The sequence below is a fragment of the Miniopterus natalensis genome, chromosome 13 (genome assembly GCF_054644295.1).
Source record: "Miniopterus natalensis isolate mMinNat1 chromosome 13, mMinNat1.hap1, whole genome shotgun sequence".
NCBI classification, from domain to species: Eukaryota; Metazoa; Chordata; class Mammalia; order Chiroptera; family Miniopteridae; genus Miniopterus; species Miniopterus natalensis.
This window is the reverse complement of record NC_142093.1, coordinates 41,882,312-41,904,663: the sequence shown is the minus strand read 5'-3', so window position 1 is coordinate 41,904,663 and position 22,352 is coordinate 41,882,312. Positions and strand designations below refer to the sequence as shown.

General features: G+C 35.7%; 1 protein-coding gene across 1 annotated transcript in view; it reads left to right on the top strand.

The window, feature by feature from the left end:
• The first annotated feature begins 3,680 nt into the window (after positions 1–3,680).
• The window catches only part of M1AP (meiosis 1 associated protein), a 51,918-nt gene continuing 33,246 nt past the window's right edge, over positions 3,681–22,352 (top strand). The window contains exons 1-3 of the mRNA XM_016202510.2: positions 3,681–3,935; positions 10,575–10,760; positions 12,025–12,193. Coding sequence (XP_016057996.2) covers positions 3,696–3,935; positions 10,575–10,760; positions 12,025–12,193 — 595 coding nt within the window. The 5' untranslated portion in view covers positions 3,681–3,695. The remainder of the gene's footprint in view (positions 3,936–10,574; positions 10,761–12,024; positions 12,194–22,352) is intronic.

Genomic DNA, 22,352 nt, shown 5'->3' with positions numbered 1-22,352 from the left:
TAAGTTCTTTAGATTCCACATATAAGCGAAATCATGATGTTTGTCTTTCTCTGCCTGGCTTATTTCACTTAGCATAATTTTCTCCAGGTCCTTCCATACTGTCCCACAGCTTTTTTATCCACTCATCTACTGATGGGCACTTGGGCTGTTTCCAGATCTTGACTATTTTAAACTGTGCTGCTATGAACATAGGGGTGCATATATTCTTTCTGATTAGTGTTTCAGGACTCTTAGGATACATTCCTAGGAGTGGAATCACTGGGTCCAAAGGTAGCTCCATTTTTAATTTTTTGAGGAACCTCCACACTGTTTTCCATAGTGGTTGCACCAGGCTGCATTCCCACCAGCAGTGTACCAGGGCTCTCCCCTTTCTCCACACCCTCACCAGCACGAGTCATTTGTTGACTTGTTGATGGTAGCCATTCTTACAGGTGTGAAGTGATACCTCATTGTGGTTTTAATTACAGTAACTGAAATTTGAAGTATTGATGGATACTGGTCTTATTTAACTAAACTATATTTGATTTGAGATTTGTATATATGTTGGAACCATGAAGAGTTAGAACTGCCTATACTCTAAAGCAGCAAGATTCTCAGATGTGAGGAAAGATGGGCAAGGGGGAATAGAAGCTTGTTCTACACTAAATACGGCCTCTGTCTGGGTGCCTGTTTGTCTATGTGAACCTGTCTGTCAGCCTCAAGTTCAGCATTACATTGGTCCCATACATTAACTTTAAATGAAAGTATAGTTAAAAGATACTTACGATATGTGCTTTCTTGGCAAATATTTTAGTCATTGACTTGGATTTCTGGTTCAAGATTGCTTTCAACAGATTAGCATATTCATTCTTTTATTTGTTCATTTTGCCCAACACGTAAGTGGAGCTCAGTAAAAAATTACTGAATGAACAAATGCTGATTTCCACTATCCAAAAAGAAAAGTTTGAAAGGGAATAACTTCACAGGTTCATTTTGAGGAACACATCTATTTATGCACTCTTAGATCATTTTTAAAGATCTTAAATTCCAAAGTGTGTCTGAAAATTATCATAAATATATTTCTCTTGGACCCAGAGGAATTCAAAAAAGCTTTTATCTTCCCTGCATTCTTTAGCTATAAAACAATTTTATAAAATAATTTTAGTTCCCAGAGTTTGGGACATAATTTTATATTTTGAAATATTTTTAATGTTTGTCCTAATGCTCTTTTTGAAATATTTTTATATTTAATAAAACATGAACATAGTTTAAAAATTAAAAGTGAACACCCATGTAACCACCGTAAAGGTCAAAAAATAGAATGCTGCCTGGCCAGTGTGGCTCAGCAGTTGAGCATAGACCTGTGATCCTGGAGATTCAGGTTCCATTCCTGGCCAGGGCACATGGCCAGGTTTCAGGCTCAATCCCCAGCAGGCGGCGTGCAGGAGGGAGCCAATCAATGACTCTCATCATTGATGTTTCTCCTCTCTCCCTCTTCCTTCCTCTCTCTGAAATCAATAATCTCCCCTTTGGTCCCTTCTAATCATAATACCTTCCTTCCTTTCTAGAGAAAATCAATACCCTAATTTTGGTGACAATTATTTCCTTGCTTTTTAAAAACAGTTTTACCATTATGTGCACATGTTTAAACAATGTAATTATTTTACTTATTTTCAAAATTTATGTAGATGGTCATACTATCTGTATTTTTTGTGTCTCGCTTCTGTTATTCAATATTGTTTCTTAGAGTCACTCCATGTTGTTGCATGTAACTCTAGTTCACTAATTTTTATTGCTGTATGTGTAAATATACCATAATTTATCCATTCTAGTGTTGATTAGTGTATGTGCTGTTTGCAGTTTGCGGTAATTGTGAGCAAGACTGTTATGAATAGTCTTTTTGCTGTTAGGATCTGACTTTGTTCATGTATCTTATGCATGTCATTATTCACAGAGCATATGATTGTAAAAAATATATATCTGAAAGGATCTACAGATAAATTATCATAATTAGTAAGAGAGTATAGCAAGGTTGTTAAGTACAAAATCAATATACAGAAATCAATTATATTTCTACGAATTAGCAACAAACTAAAAACAAAATTTAAAAAGATGTTATGTAATTAACATTAAAAATAACAAATCTTGAAGAATAAAATTTTAAAAAATGTGAGAAGACCTTTTGAAGAAAATGATAAAACTAAATTCTTTTATATTTTCTACATACGCAATCATATTATCTGCAAGCAATGAATTTTATTTCTTTCATAATTCTTTTTATGTATCAATGTTTTCGATTTGCTTATATATGTTGTTGGTTGTTGTTGTTGTTAATCCCCACCTGAGAATATTTTTCCATTGCTTTTCAGAGAGAGAGGGAGGGAGGGAGAGGGGGAGGGACAGAGAGACATATCAATGTGAGAGACACATCAACTGGTTACCTCCCACAGGCACCCCTACTGGGGGCGAGGCAGGAACCCACAACCCAGATACGTACCCTTGACCTGGAATAGAACCCTCAAACCTTCGATGCTCAGGCCAATGTTCTAACCACTGAGAACACTGGCCAGGGCGTCAATATGCTTATATTTTGTTTAGAATTTTTACATCTAAGTTCATGGGTGAGATTATTCTATAATTTTTTTCTTATACTACTCTGATTTTGATAGCAAAAGTTATTCAAACCTAGTAAAATAAATTGAGCAATGTTCCCTCTCCTATTCTCTGAAAGAAATTGAGATTGAAATTCTTGATCTTTGAGAGTTTGATGAACACGTCAGTGGAATCCTCTGACTGTCATTTACCTTGTGGGAAGATAATTGACTTCCAATTAAATTTCTTCAGTGGTTATAGTCTTTAGGTTTTTAAATCTTTTTAATTTAGTATTAGTTAGATATATTTTTCTGGGAATTTGACCAATAAAGCTGAAGGTCATGTCATGAAGGGTCATTAAGGGTCTTGAAGGGGAAAATATGGTCATATTTTCATTTTTAAGAATTACTGTGTACCAAAAAAAAAACAAAACAATGTGCTGAGCACTGATAAAGTTGACAAAACAGGTTCTCCACCTTTAGGAAACTCACAATATAGTGGGAGAGAGAGTCACAGAAACAAATTACTATACAGCACAATAAATGCTAATAAAGAAACAAAGTTTATGAAGGATATAGCTTACTCTGGGACTGAAGTTTGCCTTTTGTGTAACTTTTTATTAGTTCTCTGCATCTCTAAGCATTCTCAGCCTTGCATTACAGGCAAATATCTAGATCCCTTGGGTGCTATTAAAATGAGATAGCCTTCCAAAACATTCATCATTTTAAGGTGTATAAATCAGTGGTTTTTACTATATTCACAAGTGTGGGCATCCATTACACTCTATAGTCCCAGAATGTTCATCCCCCTAAAAGAAACACTTCATCCATTAGCAGTCATTCTCCATTTCCCTCTTCCCTCAACTTCTCGCAACCATTAACTTACTTTCTCTATGGATTTGCCTGTTCTGGACATTGCACATAAATGATATCATACACTTATTAAAAGAAAAAAAAAGGGATAGCCTGCCTAGAGAAGCTTGAGTTAATACCCAGTGATTTCTTTTTGGACTTTCAACAGAGCATATAATTCAGTTTTACAAAAACCAGTGATTTGTCTTTCCTCCCTATAGGTGTAGAGAATATCAAGGTGGTTGCTGCAGTTCCACCTCTGATCTGGCTGCCATGTATCATGGGCGAACTACTAGTAAAGGGCCCTCCACTTCTACGCAGATTTACCAGCAACCTCCGAGGCTTCTCATTGTGCATATCTCCTTACCGTCCTGGGCTGACATCTGCTCCCACCTCTGTGAGGCTCTGCAGAACTTTTTCTCTCTAGCCTGCAGCTTGATGGGCCCCAGCCGCATGTCCCTTTTTAGCTTATACATGGTACAAAATCAGCATGAGTGCATCCTCCCATTTGTGGTGAGTATATCTATATTTTTTCACTTTATCCTGAAAGCAAATATAAAGTTTCTAGAACAGAAACTTCATATCACAGTTATTATTACTTACAGCAATAGATGTGCCTATTCCCATACCCAATACAAGCAACACAATGAGAGAGCCAGATGACATCCTGCTCATAAGGGAGTTTTGCATGCAAAAGAGAAACCCCAAAATTATTAATATGGGAGTTTAAATAGTCCACATCTTTCCCTCCTCCACTCCTGAGAGAAACCTTGGCATTTACAGACCTCTGGAAAATAAGCAACTGAGTCCTTTTACACACACCCCTTTAAAATGCAAACACAGGGGAATAAGTCTCCAAATTTCTTCACACATCTCTGGCTATTCAAGTGACTAGTCAAAACTTATCCTTTAACCCTGGCTTCAGTTTTCTTTGCTCAGACAGCCCTAATTGTGCAGAAACCTGAAAATATGTTCTCTACAGTTTCACACATGACTCAAGAAAAACTCCACCTAGGGTTTCAGAAGGCAAAGGCTGGGCCGGGGCAGTGCTTTTACAAAACTCCCTCACACATAGACAACTATCTCTCCTTCGCCTCAAACAAATCCAAATCACCACTTTCTCCCCTGTGCAAAGTTCAGAATCACAGGATCAGAAAGACTTCAGAGATTCTAGTGCATCTCCTTCCAGAGGCAGCTTGCTGCTGGGATAATTAGAGAAGCCCTACTGGAGATCCAGGACTTTTATCTCTACCTAGTGGAAACAAGACCTACTCCACCTAGTGTCCATGGAATTCTTGTGGGAGCCTGGACTCCAACCCTCCTACCCAACATTAACAAGTTATCTCTGCTCCTGAGGTGGTGTCAGAGGAGGCCTTGTGGGGGGCAGCAGTGAAGCATCTTTTTACTTCCAAGGCAGAGCAGTGTCAATGAAAGACTAGTGGAAAGGCAGGACTTTTATGCCCACCTAACAGTAAATAATCTTCTCCATCCCCAGAGTGTCAGTGGGGGCCATGTGGAGAGACTGAACTTCCACCCTCACCCAGAAGTAACAAGGCACCCTCCCTTCTAGGTTGTATTCAGAGGCCAAATAGAGTCACACCCCACCTGGCAATAATTATCTGGAAAGCTCACTGTCCCCATTGGCAGAGTATCAGAAGGACCTGCTAAAGCAGAAGATTTAAACATGATCCAAGGTCTTATAACATAATACCCCAAATGTCTAGAATACAATAAAAATTTTTAAAAATCACTCATCATATCAAGAAACAGGAAACTCTCAACTTGAATGAGAAGACAACAAATGCCAATACGGAAATGACACAGATGCTGGGAAAGATTTTACAGCAGTATCATAAAAATTCTTTAACAAGCGGTTATGAACATGTTTGGAACAAAAGGAAAAATAGAACGTCTCACCAAAATAAAAGGAGTACAGAGAAAAACCAAATAGAAATTTTAGAACTGAAAAATATAATAACCAAAATTTGAAAAACCAAAATCTTCAATGGATGGGCTCAACAACAGAACGGAGAGGTCAGAGGAAAGAATCAATGAACTGGAAAATAGAATCAGAATTACCCAATTTGAGCAACAGAGAGAAAATAGGCTTTAAAAAAATGAACAAAGCCACAGGGACCTGTGAGACTATAACAGAAGATCTAACATTCACATCATCAGAGTCCAAGAGAAAAGGGGAAGGAGGGTAGGGCTGAAAAATATATTCAAAGGAATAATCATTGGAAATTTCCCAAATTTCACAAAAGTTATAAATCTAAATATTTAAGAGGCTGGTGAGTTCTAAACAGGATAAATACAAAGAAATCTGTTCTATGACACATCATAATCAAACTTCTAAAGACTAAAGGCAAATTCTTGAAAGCAGAGCACTGATACCTTACCGATAAAGGGGGGTGGGGGGGAATCAAGTAACAATAGATTTATTTTCATCAGAAACCATGGAGGTCAAAGGAAGTGTAGCCTTTTTCAATATAAAGGAAAAGGACTGTTAACCTAGAACTCTGTGTCCAGTGAAAACATCTTTAAGGAATGAATCAGAAATAAAGACATTCTCAGATGAAGGAAAACTAAGAGAATCTGTCACCTGCAAACCTACCTAAACAAAATGGTTGAAGAAACTTTTTGAAACAAAAAGGAAATTATAAAAGAAAGAATCTTAGAATACCCAGAAGAAAGAAAGAATAATGGAAATAATAAAATATGGATAAATATATAGACTTTCTATTGAGTTTTCTAAATTATATTTGACAGTTGAAGCAAAAATGATAACATTGTCTGATGTGGTTGTTAATGGATATAGAGAAATATTTAAAATAAGTACATTATAAATGGGAAGGTAAAGAGACTTAAAGGAAGTTAAGGTTCTATACATTTTCACTGGTAAAATGTTGACACCAGTAGACTGTGATGAGTATGTTTGTATGATGTAACACTTAGAGCAATCTTTTAAAAGCTATTCAAAGAGATACATTCAGAAACACTTTAGATAAATTAAAATGGGATTCTTAAAAAGCATTTAATTCACAGGGAAAAAAGTAAAAGAAAACAGAGAAATGAAAAACTGAGGAAACAAACATAAAACAGCAAGTAAATTGGCAGGTTAACATACCAATAATTACATTAAATGTAAATGGTCTAAATACACCAATTAAAAGAAAGATTGGCAGGGGGGTGGTGATCCAACTATATTCTATCTATAAGAAACTAACTTCAAAAACAACAAAAATAGATTGAAAATAAAAGGATGGGAAAATATATACTATAATAACATTAATCAAAACAAAGCAGAATTGGCTGTATTAATATATCAAATAAAGTAGACTCTGAGCAAAGAATATCAGGGACAGAGAGGAATATTAGGTAATGATAAAAGAGTCAATCCAACAAGAAGACATAGCAACCCTAAATGCATACCTACCACCAAACAACAGAACTTTGAAATATGTGAAGCAAAACTGAAAGAAGAAATAGACGAGTCCAGAATTATAGTTGGAAACTTCAATGCCCTTCTCTTGAAAATTGATAGAACACCTAGAGAGAAAATCAACAAGGATGCAGAAAAATATTAGCTAACAGGATCTAATTGACATTCACAGAATACTCCACCAACAAGAAAATACACATTCTTTTCAAGGACCCACAGAACACTTGTCAAAGTAGACCATATCTTGGGTCATAAAAGAAACTTCAACAACTTTGAAAGAATTGAAGTCATACACAGTATGTTTTCTGGCCACAATGGAATCAAACTAGAAATCAATAACACTCAGACACTAACCAACACTTTTCTAAGTAATTCATAGGTCAAAGAAGAAATGTCAATGGAAATTTTTAAAATATGTTGAATTGAATGAAAATTAAAATACAGCATGTCAAATTGTATGGGATCTAGCTAAAGCAGTGTTGACAAGGACCTTTTATAACACTAAATTAGAATAGGAAAAGTTTAGAATTAGTAATATAAGCTCCCCACCTTAAGAAATTAGAAAAGGAATAGCAAAATAAACCCAAAACAAGCAGAAGATAGGAACTAATAAAGAGCATAAGTCAATGAAATTGAAAACAGAAAATTGATGAAACAAAAAGCTAATTCTTTGAAATGTTCAATAAAATTGACAAACCTCTAGCATTATGCTGAGTGGGGGGGAAAACCAATCTGATATGGTCACACACATTGATTCTATTTATATAACACTCCCAAAATGACAAAATTATAAAGATGGAGAACAGATTAATGGTTGCCAAGGGTTTGGAATGGGAGGGAGTGGAGGTGACTATAAGAGCACAGCATGAGGGAGAGCTTTGTGGTGATAGGATAATTCTGTATCTTGATTGAGGGGCTGGTTACATGAATCTACAGATGTGATAATAGAACTCTATGCACACATTGTACTAAGGTCAATTTCTTGGTTTCAAAATTGTGCTTTAGTTATGTAAGATGTAATCACTGGAAGAAACTGAGTGAAAATTACACAAGTTCTCTATGTATAATTTTTTCAGTTTTATGTAAATCTATAGTTATTTCAAAATAAAAAGTTAAAGAAAAACAAAGGTAACATTACACACTCACTAGAATGGCTGCAATTAAGAAGACAGGCACTACTGACAGGCAATACCAAGTGTTGGTGAGAATGTAGGGAAATTATAACCCTCATTCACTGCTGATGAGGTTAAATGATACAACCACTTTGGAAAGTAGTTTGTCTATCTCTTAAAAAGCTAAATATATATATTTTTTATAACCCAACAATTCCACTCCAGGAATCTATCGGTCAGAAATGAAAACATGCATTCACACAAATAAATGTACATGAATATTTATAGCAGCATTATTCATAATAGCCCCAAACTGTAAACAATCAGAATGTCTATTAACTGGTAAATGGGTAAACAAAATGTATAACTCTCATTGTATATAATCCACTGATTATATGACATACAAGTGTACTAAGGACAGAGTGAAAGTGATTCTGATATTTATGGCCATGTGGCAGATATGTTCCCCTATTGTGCTATTTTCCTTGCACATGTCTGTCCCATGACCATTTGGCTGTGATATCTATCTTCTGTCAGGCAATATGGGTAGAGAAAAGTAGAGAGTGACCTGGAAGGACAAATGGAAGATATCCAGCATAAAAGGCTTTTTGAGAAAAGAGCCTTTTGTCCCAAACAAAGGTAAAAGGAATTTTTTCCCTCCTCAAGTGACTATGTTATATGCATCTGGCACTCCTCAGTACATCTGGCTTTGAGTGACTCCCTTGATTCCCTTAGTTACTCTATTAGGAGAGTCAGGCCATTCTAGACTAAAAACCTCTGACTGGTATCAGGAAAAATTGCAAGCCACTTTTTTTCCCCAAAAGAACAGTAAGTTCAACCCTGGTTAAAAGCTCAAGAAAAGCACTGGAACAATGACATTACCTTATGGGTAGAACAATTACATTTTTGTTTAAGGAAAAATGTTACTTTAGACCCATTGTCTCTGACCTGTATAAGTATCTGACATTTTCTATCTGCAGAGTTATCTCAAAATATAAATGGAGAAAGATAGCAAGTAGGAATCTTGCCCAAAATGAAAACCTCAATATAACTCCTCATATTTAATTTCTGAGCATAATCAAATAATCCTGAACTTTTTATAAGGAATCATGACAGAGGAATCATAATTAAAATATTAGAATTCCTTTTATATCCATTTTGACCTTAATATAAATAAATCTGACCAAAGTGATTAATCTTCTCTCAAAGCAGAGTTTCAGAAGAATTCCCTTACTGTGAAGATCTTACCAATTCTTTATTTTTTTATTTTTTGGGGTTTGCATTCAATATTATTTTGTATTAGTTTCAGGTGTACAACATAGTGGTTAGATAATCATATGCTTTACAAAATGTTCCCCTGATATTTCCAGTTAGTACCACACAGTTATCTTACCCATTCTTTTATCTTCTGATAATAACAAAGAAGTTATTTAAATCATACATTACCTACAATGAGATTTTAGGACTAATAGTGCTCTAATTTGGCTATCTTGTGGTCTAAGCTGGCCACTCTTATGCCTGTATTCCAGCAATCAGGAAAGGAAAACAAGCAAAGAAAACTCCCATACCCTTTAAAAAAAAAAAATCAAAAGTTGCTCCCATCACTTTGCTTACTATCATCACTTTGGCTAGAACTTAACCACGCTGAAACTCCTAGGTGTATGAGAGTCTGGGAAATGCAGTCATTCCAGATAGTCATAGTGCCCACATAAAAATTGACAGTTTTGGTACCTAGAGGAAGAGGGTAAATATTGAGGGACAACTAGAAGTCTCTGCCCTCACAGTATAAACTCTTAAGAAAAAAGTAATGAGAGAAGAAAAAGTCACAACAAAATTTCTGAAACTATGTACAGGTGAACAAATGATCATCGACTTAGCAGTTCCAAGAATGCTAAATCTTAAGCCAGTAGTGGGGAAAGCCAGGGAAGAAAGCAAGTTACCCCACTAAGTCCTCAAAAGGCTTTGGAATTGGCAAAACCAAGTACTTCTGGAGGTAAGAATGAAGGTTGAACTAAAAGCAGGAAGATGAAACTTAGATCCTCTCCTCTACTCCAAAAGCGACAAACTGCTTCCCCTTGGAAGGGGTATCTCGATATACCCCACACCAATGGACCCCTAGAAATTTCACCAAGTTAGAAGGCCCCTGAATTTTAGTCAGATTTATTTCCTACCTTCTGTCACACAAATGTCTTACCAGTATATCTAGAATAGCTGCTACTTCTTGCTCACTAGGCCTAATTAGCATAATGTCATTAATGTAATGGATCAGTGTGACATCTTGTGGAAGGGAAAGGTGATCCGGATCCCTGTGAACTAAATTATGACATAGGGCTGGAGAGTTGGTAGTATATCCCTGATGTAGAACAGTGAAAGTGTACTGCTGGACTTAGCAGCTAAAATCAGACTGCTTCTATGGGACTTCATAAATAGAAATGGAGTAAAAGGCATAGCAGGCATTCAGTTAATGTTGGTCAAATAAACAGATTTTTAGGAAGAAAAGGGACTCCTGAAGAGTAAATGGTAATGAAGTTGAACTCCCAATTAATCTGAAACCTGGATCACTAAATATTTGTATGTTTGATTCGTTTTTCTCTGCAGCAAGTGAAAGGGAACTTTGCCAGGCTGCACACCTGTATCTCAGAGCTCCGCATGTTACCAAGAGAAGGTTGTTTCAGACCACGAGGCATTTCTCTGCAGCTGGCGGTAGAAGATGGGCTCCAGCAGTTCAAACAGTACAGCAGACATGTGGCTACAGGTTCATCTTTGACCTACACTTCCCTGGAGGTAGGAGATGCTGGCCTTAGGAGTCTAAGCCATCTTCCCATGTCAGCCCATCTAGATGCTTCCTTATTCTTACATTGTTCTGTTTTACACGTTAAATGTAATTTTTAAGACTAGATTTTCAGCTTCCTGAAGGCAGGAGACATGGTCCCTTTTTCCTATAATCTGTGCAATTCTTAGTACACAGCTAGGTATAGAGAGGAGATCTAAAAAATAGGGACTAAAGTGAATTATAAGGGAAAACTGAAATCAAAATAAAATCTGAATATGCCATCTGCCTTTGGATTTTTGGAACTTGTAAAGCAATCATTAAACTGCCTAGATTGGTGTCTATATTTATACATTCTGGGTACCCTTAAGGACTTACAACTGTTCTTAATCAAATCTTGGCATCAAAATAAGTAAATTTTCTTGGGATTAGCAAATGTGCAAGTGTAAAAATTTCTAAAATTCTGGTGCCAGACTGAGACAATCTTAAAATATAATAAGTCATGACTGCATGCTCCACTGAGTGTGTGTGAGTTAAAACACTTTCAGTCTCTGGTAACGTCAGGCATCAAAAAGATTTTTAAAAACAATTTTAAGAATAATTGTGCTTTTATCTGCATCTCTCTTCCTCAATCAAAAATGTCTAAGTACAAAAAGAATTGCCTCCCAGAGTTTCAAATTCAAGACAAAACTGCTAATAAAAACAGAGTATATTCATTCAGGTGGAATAAAAGACTCAAATTCTACACAAGCACCTCAATAGTCCTTCATGTCATCTGTATTGATCAAGCATAAGTACATTTTAGAGTTAAGAGAGCAAAAGAAACAGCTCAGCTGGATCCAGGTTGAGCAAGGAAAGAAGTCTCCATGGAAGCACCACTGTGAAAAAGTAGCATATAGGCGCTCCGCTATTCAGTTCACATTTAGGGAGTGGAGTTTAAGGATCCGATTTTCTCTATTTCCTCATAAAATCAAAGCATTTTGAGCAGGACAGATACCACCAGTGCTTCAAGCAATCTTAAAAAACACTAAAACACAGGGATGGGTTCTCACTGGTCACTTTCGAGGGTAGGCTCACCGTTTGGGAGGGTCCTGTGATGATCCCAAAATAATCTGTCAAATGAAATTTTATTTGTAAGTTGCAGTTAAATCCTCTTTGCCCTGAAGGCAATAGCCACTACCACAAACTTCTCCTGTGTTAATCCTCTATGTCTAATCTGTGTTCCTCACTCTGAATGCCAGGGAAGGAAGACACATTGATTCTTGGATTTATTTCCAGATTACTGTTCTGACTTCCCAGCCCGGAAAAGAGGTGGTCAAACAATTGGAGAGCGGATTGAAAGACATAGACCTAGTCCAGGTCAGGAGGCTTCAGGTGGTCGAGATCACAAAGGGAGCCCTAGAGTGTATGGACTCAGCATCCCCTATTGAAGAGCCCAGCAATGAAGGTAAAGAATTAAATGGAAAGGTAAAAAGAATGGTAAGAATTTTAATGAGTAGTGTTTTACAGGTCAGGAAGGTTATTTTTCATGGTCTCTTTATGTTCGTAAATGAAATGAAGCTAACAGATTCTACTGTGGGTCAGACAAGTGTTTCTAGGTGTTAGAGTTGAATTTTTTAATCATATTTTTAATTTCAGAAACAATATATGTTCATGTAAAGCCTGAAATATTATAGATGTAAAAATTTCTTCCTCCTCATCATTTAAGAGATTCAGGTATCCCTCCCAACGTTCTTTTAGCTAGTCATTCATATATATATACACACACACCTTGGTATCTGCAAAGGATTGGTTCCAAAATCCCCACATATACCAAAACCTGCTGATACTCAAGTTCCGTATATAAAGTGGTGTGTATTTGCATATAACCTATGCACATCCACCAGCATAATTTACATCATCTCTAAATTACTTATAATACCTAATACAATGTAAATGCTATGTAAATAGTTGTTATGCTGTATTGTTTAGGGAATAATGATCATAAAGAAAAATCTACACATGCTCAGTATAGATGAAACCATAGTAGGCCTAACTACATAAGATATCAGCAACAACGTAACTTTTTTTCCCCTCAAATATTTTCGATCCACTTGGTTGACTCCACCAACGCAGAATGCACAGATATGGAGGGCCAACTGTATTTAACATTTTAATGGGATAATTACATACATATTATTCTGTAACTTTCTTAGTGTTTTAGTCAACTATCTATGTTAGTATCTGGAAGATGATCTGTCTCATTGTTTATTGGCTACATGACTTTTTTACTGTGTGGTTAGACCATAATTTATTTATTCAATCGCTTATTAGTGAAACAATTTGTTTTATTACATTTTGCTATTAATCAATGCTGTATGAACAGACTTTTACGCAGGGCTGGCTTCATGGCTTTATAACCAACGCAGCCACACGGGGCCCTGCATTCATAAAAGCCCTATGCTTAGGACTAATGCTCTTAGTTTCCTGTGTTGACATTCTTAATAATTTTGATCTTTGAATTTGTGATTTGTAAGTGAAGCTTGATGGAACATTGAAGCATGTGCCATGGGATTAGAGTTTTGGCTCACACACACCATCTCCGTGTCCCTCCCAGCCCCCAGAATAGGTTCTCAGTCATTAGCTTCCCAGCCGTGGTGTCCCCAATCTTCCCACCCCTACCCAGAAACCACTGGTGTCCAGGTCCCTGCCAATAAATCATGCATAAACCACCCATTATCTTACACTTCCAAAAGAAAAAAATCTTCAAACTGAGTCTTCAAGGACAAGTAGGAATTAGCCAAGCAGAAGAAGAAGAAAAAGGCACTCAAACATGGAACCCGGGGGCATGAGAAAGCAAGATGAATCAAACTTTCAGAGACATGACCATGGTCCCCTATGACTGGAGACTTATCAGGCAGAGGTGCAGTGAGGTTGTAAAGGGCCATATATGCCCTAAATCCATCATAAGGCATAGCACTCAGACAAGGCAATGGAAATTTATGAAAATATTTTAGTCAGGGGTCAGGTAGAGATTCCCATATTAAGGAGTTTAAGAGGTTTTTAACTAGTTTTAATTTGTTCAACAGTCAAGTTACGGTTCACCCTCCAGCAATCCTTTCTGGCTCTATTGGCCTTCTCCAAGGTTTTGCACATGCGGAGGTGCCCACTGTTTTGATACTGTTGATCTCTTCCTGGTCCCACATGGATAACTGCACTCTGCCCTTCACCCTCTAATTAGTCAGGGGGTTGGTAACTAGGGGTGTGTTTCCCGTCAGATTCTGACACATGTAGATCCTTCCAGCATCATGAGGCCCTGGCATTGTTCTGGTCAGGCAGGGAGGGTGGGCAACCAGCCTTAGCTGTGAGGTTTATGAGCTCTCCCCTACTGCACACACTCTGCTTTCCTCAGTCAGCCTCCTTACTGACTGCTCCTCTTTCTCTCTCCATCCGCCACTCACAGTAGCCTTTTCCTCTGAATTCCTTCTTCTTACCTCTGAATTCCTTCCCCTATCTTCTTCCAGCCAAATCCTCCCCATCCTTTAAGGCCTGATTCAGGTTTGTGACTACTGTATTGATTTTTCTTTCCTTAGAACAACCACATCACTTGTGGTCTGCACCACACACTTCAGCACTTAATTATATACCATGTAAAATTGTTTACCACTGCTTTATAGTATGATAATTTTGCTTTCTCACCTAAAATTGTAAAATACTTGATATCTTTTCTCTCTGTATTAAACTGTAAGTACCTTGGGATTTGAAATTCATCTTACTCATTTCCTTGTCCCAGTGTGTAGCATATACTAGATTATCAGTAGATACCTGTTGAATGAATTGATGACAGTGATACCTGTGGAGGCTGTTCTTGGTCTGCCCAGCATCCCCTGCATCCCTTATCTCTAGTAACACATCCACCTTCCTGGTCACAGAGTGAGCCATGACCCAGGTGAGGCACTCATAGTTCCCCATCCTCCATTCATAGTTCTTCCCAGTGGGCCCTCAAACTGAATCTGTGAGCAAGAGGCTCTTTTTCCTTCTGTTTGGCCATGAATAAATCAGGCACAGACTATGCCCTTTTCTCCCTTCAGTAACTGTACACAGAAAGAACTTACTGTATCTCTAATGCACAGAGCTCAGAGTACTCTGAGGCAGCCTGATGCCTTTATTTAGAATTGTTAGTGGCTAGAGTTGTATGAAAGAGCTTTTAAATGCAGGAAAGCGGCTTTCTATCTTGTGTCACTGCTGATGATTCTTCCAGTAACTTCTTATTTGCTAATAAATAATACATCATCCCATAAATTGCTTCTAATTCCTCTTTGTGGGTTAAGTGTACATATGATTCATGGCTTGAAATCTTCCTACTTTCCCTGTGCTTTCCTCATAATTAATTTCTTTATTCTGCTATGTGTTGTTCCATCAGCAGTATAGGACACATTCTACTGAATTGTTTTCCCTACACATGTGTGGATCTGGACATATAAGTAACATTATTGTTATTGACATTATCTCCTTTTACTAAAATGGGACTATACAGTACCCACTGCTCTGCATTTTTATGTTTTTTATTTAAATGTTTACCCAATATTTTTATCCATATTAGCACATAAAAATCTAACCCATACCTTTTAATAGCTGTGAGGTATTCCAATGTATAAATTCATCACTGTTTATTTATCCATCCAGTTGGACTTTTACTTAAGAACAGTATGAACTTGAACAAGTTGTTTAAACTCCTTATTCCACAATTTTCTCAATTATAAAATAGAGCTAGTAATAGTAGCTACGTCACAGGGTTTCTATGAGGATTAAATACAACTTGCATGTAAAGCACTTAGAAAAGTGCCTGGCACATATGAGCAGTAAGTAAATGTTATCTGTTGATATTAATAGCAGTAGTACCATTTTACATGTCTTTTGACCAAGAAAATATCAGGCTCTAATAATTTTTTATTGAAAAGAAGGTATGACCATAAAATATTTTTTTAATTTAAAATCATTCATAATCTCACTACCCCATTACACTGATTTTATTTCTGCACATTGTCTCCCAGTTGTACACAGTCATGTTTAGGTTACATAATTATAATTTACATATGTAATTTTTTGTTTTTATGTAACATAACACACAACTTTTCCATAATTTTTGTTATTTATCTATTTTGTTTCTTTTTTGCTGTTAAAAGTGGACTAAGAAATGTGGTCTAAGAAATAAAAATTTGAAGAAGTATAGCTCTCACAGGGGAAGCTGGATTCCTTCTCTATCTTTCTGTGCCCTCTTTACCTATAAGCCAACCCTACACCTTAGAGCAAATCCCGAATGCTGGATCTTGATAATAAATTTAGGATCTGGAAGAGCCTGCAATTCCAGCAGCCAAGTTAACCCCATAGAAGAGCCATCAGTCAAAGGAATAATGCTGCTAGCTTGTTTCATTTTTAAATAAATTCTGAGCCTCATTGGAAAGATACATGAAACAAAAAAGCCACAGTCTCTTAACATACTCTAACATCCTGTTTATAGCTCATAATAACAGAAACATTTTATTGAACACTTACTGTTCAAATACTTTCTGTTCTAAATAGTTTCCACATATTATCTTATCTAATCTTCATGTATGTAGATGAAGAAACTGAGGCATAGTGTCCTGTCCAAATTTAATTTCCCAAGGTTTCTCAGGTAAGAGATAGAACAGGGTCTCAAATCTAAGCAGTCTGGCTCCAAAGCTTGCGTGCTGTATACTGCTCAGCTGAAAAGAGCAACAGAGATCATCAATAACTCAAAAGTTTGTTCTTTGAAAAAACTGATAAAATAGAGAATCCTTTGGTGAAACCAATGAAGGAAAAATAAGAAAGAAGGCACAAGAAATGATGCTAGGGTTGGGAAAAGGGAACATAACTACAGATAGAGCTATGTATTCAAACATTTGGACAAAAATGGACACATTCTTAAAAAGATATTAAATTTGACTCAGAAGTAAAAAATCTGAATTGTTCATAATATACCAGCCCAAGATGGCTTTACAGTCAAGTTCTATTAAACTTCCAAGTAATGCATCACTCCAATCTTATACAAACTCTTTTGGAAATTAAAAAATAAGAAGGAGAGAGAAAGGAAAAAGAAAACACTTCCCAAGTAGAAAATCAGACAAGGGCAATGTAAGAAAGGTAAATTGCAGGCCAATACACTCATGAAAATAGGTAAAACAATCTTAAATAATCCAGTCATATGTAAAAGGAGAATACAGTACTAAGTTGGATTTAACCCAGGAATACAAGGTGATTTAGCAATAGAAATGTGTAAATATAATTTATCACACCAACAGATTAAAAGATAAAAAACATGTCTTAATAGATTTTTTTAAATATGATAATAATAATATTAATTCACTATTTAAGAGAAAACTCTTAGTAAATAGCAATAGAAAAATAAGTTCCTTAACTTGGCAAAGTGTATTTACCAAAATTCTACAATAAAGACAATTCTTCATGGTGAAATATAAAAAATATTGCCCTCAAAAATTAGGAATAAGCCCTGGCCTATGTTGCTCAGTGGTTAGAGTGTCAGACTGCACACTAGAAGATCACAAGTTCAATTCCCAGTCAAGGACACCTACCTAGGTTGCAGGTTTGATCCCCAGCCCCAGTCAGGGCCATGCAGAAGGCAACTAATTGATGTGTCTCTCTCACATTGATGTGTCTCTCCCCCTCTCCCTCCCTGCCCCCACCACTCCCTCATCCCTTCCACTCTCTGTAAAAAATTCAGTGAAAAAAAATATCCTCCAGTGAGGATAACCAAAAACAAAAAAAATCAGGTACGAGATATGGATGCTTCATCAACATTTTGGTTCAACATGGTTGTCCTAGTCTAGTAAGATAAGAAAAATAGTAAAAGCCATGAAGATTAGAAAGGAAAGAACAAAACTTACATTATTTGAAACTTAGTTTATTGGCTACATTAATAACTAAAATATTCTATGGAAAAATTATTACAATTAGTAACATTTTTACAAAGTAGCTGGATTTAAGATCAATATTTAAAAATCAATAGCATTTCTATAATTTAAAACAAACTCAGGAAATTTAATTTTTAAAGGAAGATATAATTATAAGTAGAGCAGATTAATGGATATGACTATTAATATCATAAGAATTCAGTTCTCTCCAAATTTATCTATCAATTCCAATCAAAATCCTATCATAGTTTTTTATGAACTTTACAAAGCAATCCATCCATATATATATATGTATATGTATATATGGCTAAGTTACATAGTAAGGCTAAAGGTTTGCCTTACCGTATATTAAGATGACTGATTATAAGGCAGTTATAATTAAGATAGTGTCATACTGAAACAGGAATAGACAAATTGTCCAGTCTGGAACAGATTAGAGAGCTCAGAAACAGCCAGCCACATTATGAAAACTTGATATGTGACTAAGCTGACATGGCAGTGCAGTGGGGAAAGGATGGATCTAGTCATTAAATAATACTAGAATTATCCGTATCCCATATGGGAAAAATGAAATTAGATCCTTACCACACACCATTCATAATAATCTATTTTAGATGGATTAAAGACTTATATATTGAAGGTAAGCCTTTAGAATTTTATGGGAAAATAAAGAGGAAAAATTTTATGACCGGAGGTAGGAAGGAGAAGGAAGAACTTTTCTAAATGAGACACAAAGTTTGCCAACCATAAAATAAAAGATTGATAAGTATGACTGCTTTAAAATTAAGAATTTCTGTTCATCAAAAGACAACAGTGGTAAGACAAAAAAAAAGTGGTAAGACAAATTATAACTCTATTTCCAATTCATATGATCAAAAAAGAATTGGTATAGAGCGTAAAGAATGCCTGGAATTCAATTTAAAAAAAAAAAAAAAAAAAGACAATCTAATTTTAAAATAAGCAAAAGATCTAAACAGGCATTTCACAGAAGAGGAAATCTAAGTGGCAAAAGAACATAAGAAAAATTATCACCCTCATTAGTAATCAGGGAAATACAAATTAAAACAATGATATACCATTTTATGCCAGCTAGGTTCCAAAAAATTAGTAAGTCTCACAATAGTATTGACAACAACAGAGCAATAGAAATTCTTATACACTGATAGAAAGAATGTAAATTGATGCACAACTTGTCATTTTGTTGAAGTAACATTCACAATACCCTTCTCCTAGAAATTGCATTCCTAACAGTATGTCTCCAGAAAAACTTTTACAATATGTACCTGGAGACAAAAATGTGGATATCGACATTATTCAAAAAGCCAAAAATTAGAAACCACTCAAATGTCCATTGAATGAGGCATGTATAAATATTACAAGGTATATTCACAAAGTGGAATATTATACAGTTATGAAAATGAATGAACCACAGCTTCATACAACAATGTGAATGAATATTGAGAAAAAATCAGATAACCAGATATATACAATATGATACCCCTTTATAAAGCTCAAGCAAAACAAAAATAATAAAGTATTTGTTTAAAATAAAACTACTTTTAAAAGAAAAAGAATAACCCTGGCCGGTGTTGCTCAGTGGTTAGAGTGTCAGCCCATGCACTAAAGGGTCAAGGATTTGATTCCTGTTCAGGACATGTACCTGGGTTCAGGTTCAGTTCCCAGCCCCAGTCTGGGAGTGTGCGGAAGGCAACCAATCAATGTGTCTCCCTCACATCGATGTTCCCCCCTCCCCCTCTCATTCTCCTCTTCCTCCTCTCTGCCTTCCACTCTTTCTAAAAATCAATGGAAAAAATATCCTCAGGTGAGGATTAACAAAAAAAGAAAAGAAGAAGGAGAAGAAAAGAAAAGGAATGATAAAAAAAAAAATCAGTGTGACAAGGTTTCCCTTGGAGATCAGGGAAAAGCATACAGATATCTTAGTAGTATTGATGATGTCCCACATCTTAAGTTGAATAAAGGATCCATGAGTGTTCAAATGCTGGTATGCTTCATAGCTTACATAGATGTTACATGTATTCATTTGCATATAATAAAAATTTTATAACAGCTTTCTAAAGACTGACTAAGTAATAAATATGCCAAAACTAAAAAGGCCACTGTGATCAATGCACTTTAGCATCCAGAGGGCATCTGCTCAGGTTGATAGCAGTCTGCACTTGTTGGGTATGTAAGTCTTTCAACCAGTTACAAATCAACCTAATGATGCTGTCAACCAGCCTACATCTCTCAGACTTGTGCACAAGGATATCAGGTTCCCTTTCTAAGTGCTCACAAACCATCTGTTTAATATTTCCTCTTAGACTTTGCCAGGGATCGATGTCAAGCTCTTTTGGAAAAGTATTTTATCCATATGTGTTCTCAGGAAACACCACATGTTAACAACCCAAACTCAGAAAATAAAGATTCATTGCTTCCTAAAGGATTCCGGTGGGGGAAAGGGGAGGCCCTTTTCTGGGCTTCATGCTTCAGTGCAATTGTCAGATTCCACATACTGATTCTTCCCCCTTTTAGTGTCTTAGAAAATGGACCAGAAAATACAGCTGTTCCCTGAGTTTGTCTTTGATAACTGCATTAAAGTCATTTCCCTGTGGTGGTAGAACTAAATTACAACCACTGTTGTATTTATTACCTGAAGATTTTTAACACAGAGAGACATTTATTTCATTAACAGAAGCCATGGTCTCAGAAAAAACAACCCTTCCCTTTTTAAAATTGAATTACATAATTTTTAGAGCTCAATGGAAAACATAAATTTATTTGAAAATTGGGATTTTTAAAATTTTTCCTCATCAACTTTATTGAGAAATAATTTGCATACTGTAAGCTGCATCTATTCAAAGTGTACAATTCAATGAGTTTTGATAGTTGAATATGCCCACAAATCATCACCACAACCAAGATATTTCCATCATCCCCAAAGATTCCTTTTGCCCTTTACACTCACTCCATCCCTCCCTCAGTCCCTGGAGTATGCCACTGATCTGCTTTTCGTCTGTAGATTAGTTTGCATTTTATGTAAATGGAATCATACAGTATAGTCTTCTTTTGTGTCTAACTTTTTCCATTCAAATTTTGAGATTCACCCAAAGTGCTTATATCAGTACTTAGTGTCTTTTTATTGCTAGTGTATATGGTATGAATATGCCACATTCTGTTTGACCATTCACCTGTTAATTGGCATTTTGGTTGTTTGTTTCCACTTTTTGGTTCTTGAGATTAAAGGTGCTACAAATATCTATACACAAATTTTTGTAGACATATGTTTTTATTTCTTTTAGGTCTTACTGTGTTTATGGTTCATCTTTTCTCATTCATTTGCTTTTAACCCATTTGTAACTTTGTACTTAAAGTTTCTCTCTTACAGATGGCATATAAGTAAGTCTGCTTTTTATCCATTCTGTTCATCTCTGCCTTTTATTTGGAGTGTATAGTCCATTCACATTTACCATAGCTGTTGATATGGTTGAATTTAACTGTACCATTTTATTTTTTTGTTTTTGTTTGTCCTCTCTGGTTTTTGTTCATATTTTCCCTGCTTCCCTGCTTTCTTTCAGGTTATGAAATATTTTTGGAAATCTATTTTAATTTATTTATTGTCATTTAGCTATATTTCCTTGCATTATTTTTTAGTGGCTTCTCAGGGATTATGTTATATATCCTTAACTTTTCGCAGTCTACTTAGAGTCAAAATAGTTCCACTTCATATAAAATGTTAAAGCCTCGGGATTATAATACTTCACATAAGTAGGGATTAAAATATATTTTTAACTTTCTTGCAGCATACTTAGAATTAAAATAGTACCATTTCATGTCAAATATAGAAACATTTCAACTATACAGGTCTACTATTCCCTATACACACACACACACACACACACACACACACACATACACACACACTGACTTTTTGTTATAGTTGTCATGTGTATTACATCTACATTATAAACTACACAAGACAATATTATAAATTTTCCTTTGAACAATTGTGTGTATTTTAAAGAAACTAAGAGAAAAAAGTGTCTTGTATATTTACCATTTCCAATGTTCTTCATTCATTCCAGAGGATTCACCTTTCCCTTGGGTATCATTTCCTTCAGCTCAAGAACCTTAATGTTTCTTGTAGCATGGTACTGGTGATTACAAATGCTCTTAATTTTTATTTATACAGAAATGTATATTTCGCTCTTATTCTTAAAGGATATTTTTCTTGTATAGAGAATTATGGATTGACAGGATTTTTTTTCTTTCAGCACATTAAAGATGTTGCTCTACTGTCTTCTGGCCTTCCATGTTTTCCATTAAAAGTCACAGTTCTTAAATTATCTTCCCCCATATATAAAGTATTATAAAGTATCATTTTACTGGCTGCTTTCAGGAATATTCTCTTTATGTTTGTTTTTCAGCAGCTTTACAATGATGTGACTAGGCAGGGATTTCTTGTTTGGGGCTCACTGAGCTTCTTGAATCTGTAAATTTATATCTTTAACCCAATTGAGTAAACTTTCTGTCATTATTTCTTCAAATATTTTTTGTCTTATTTCCCCTCTTTTCTCCTTCTGGAACTTGAATTACCCAATTTTAAACCTTTTAAAATTGTTCCACAGTTCCCTGAGACTCTGTGGGTTTTTTTGTTTGTTTGGCTGGTTGGTTGGT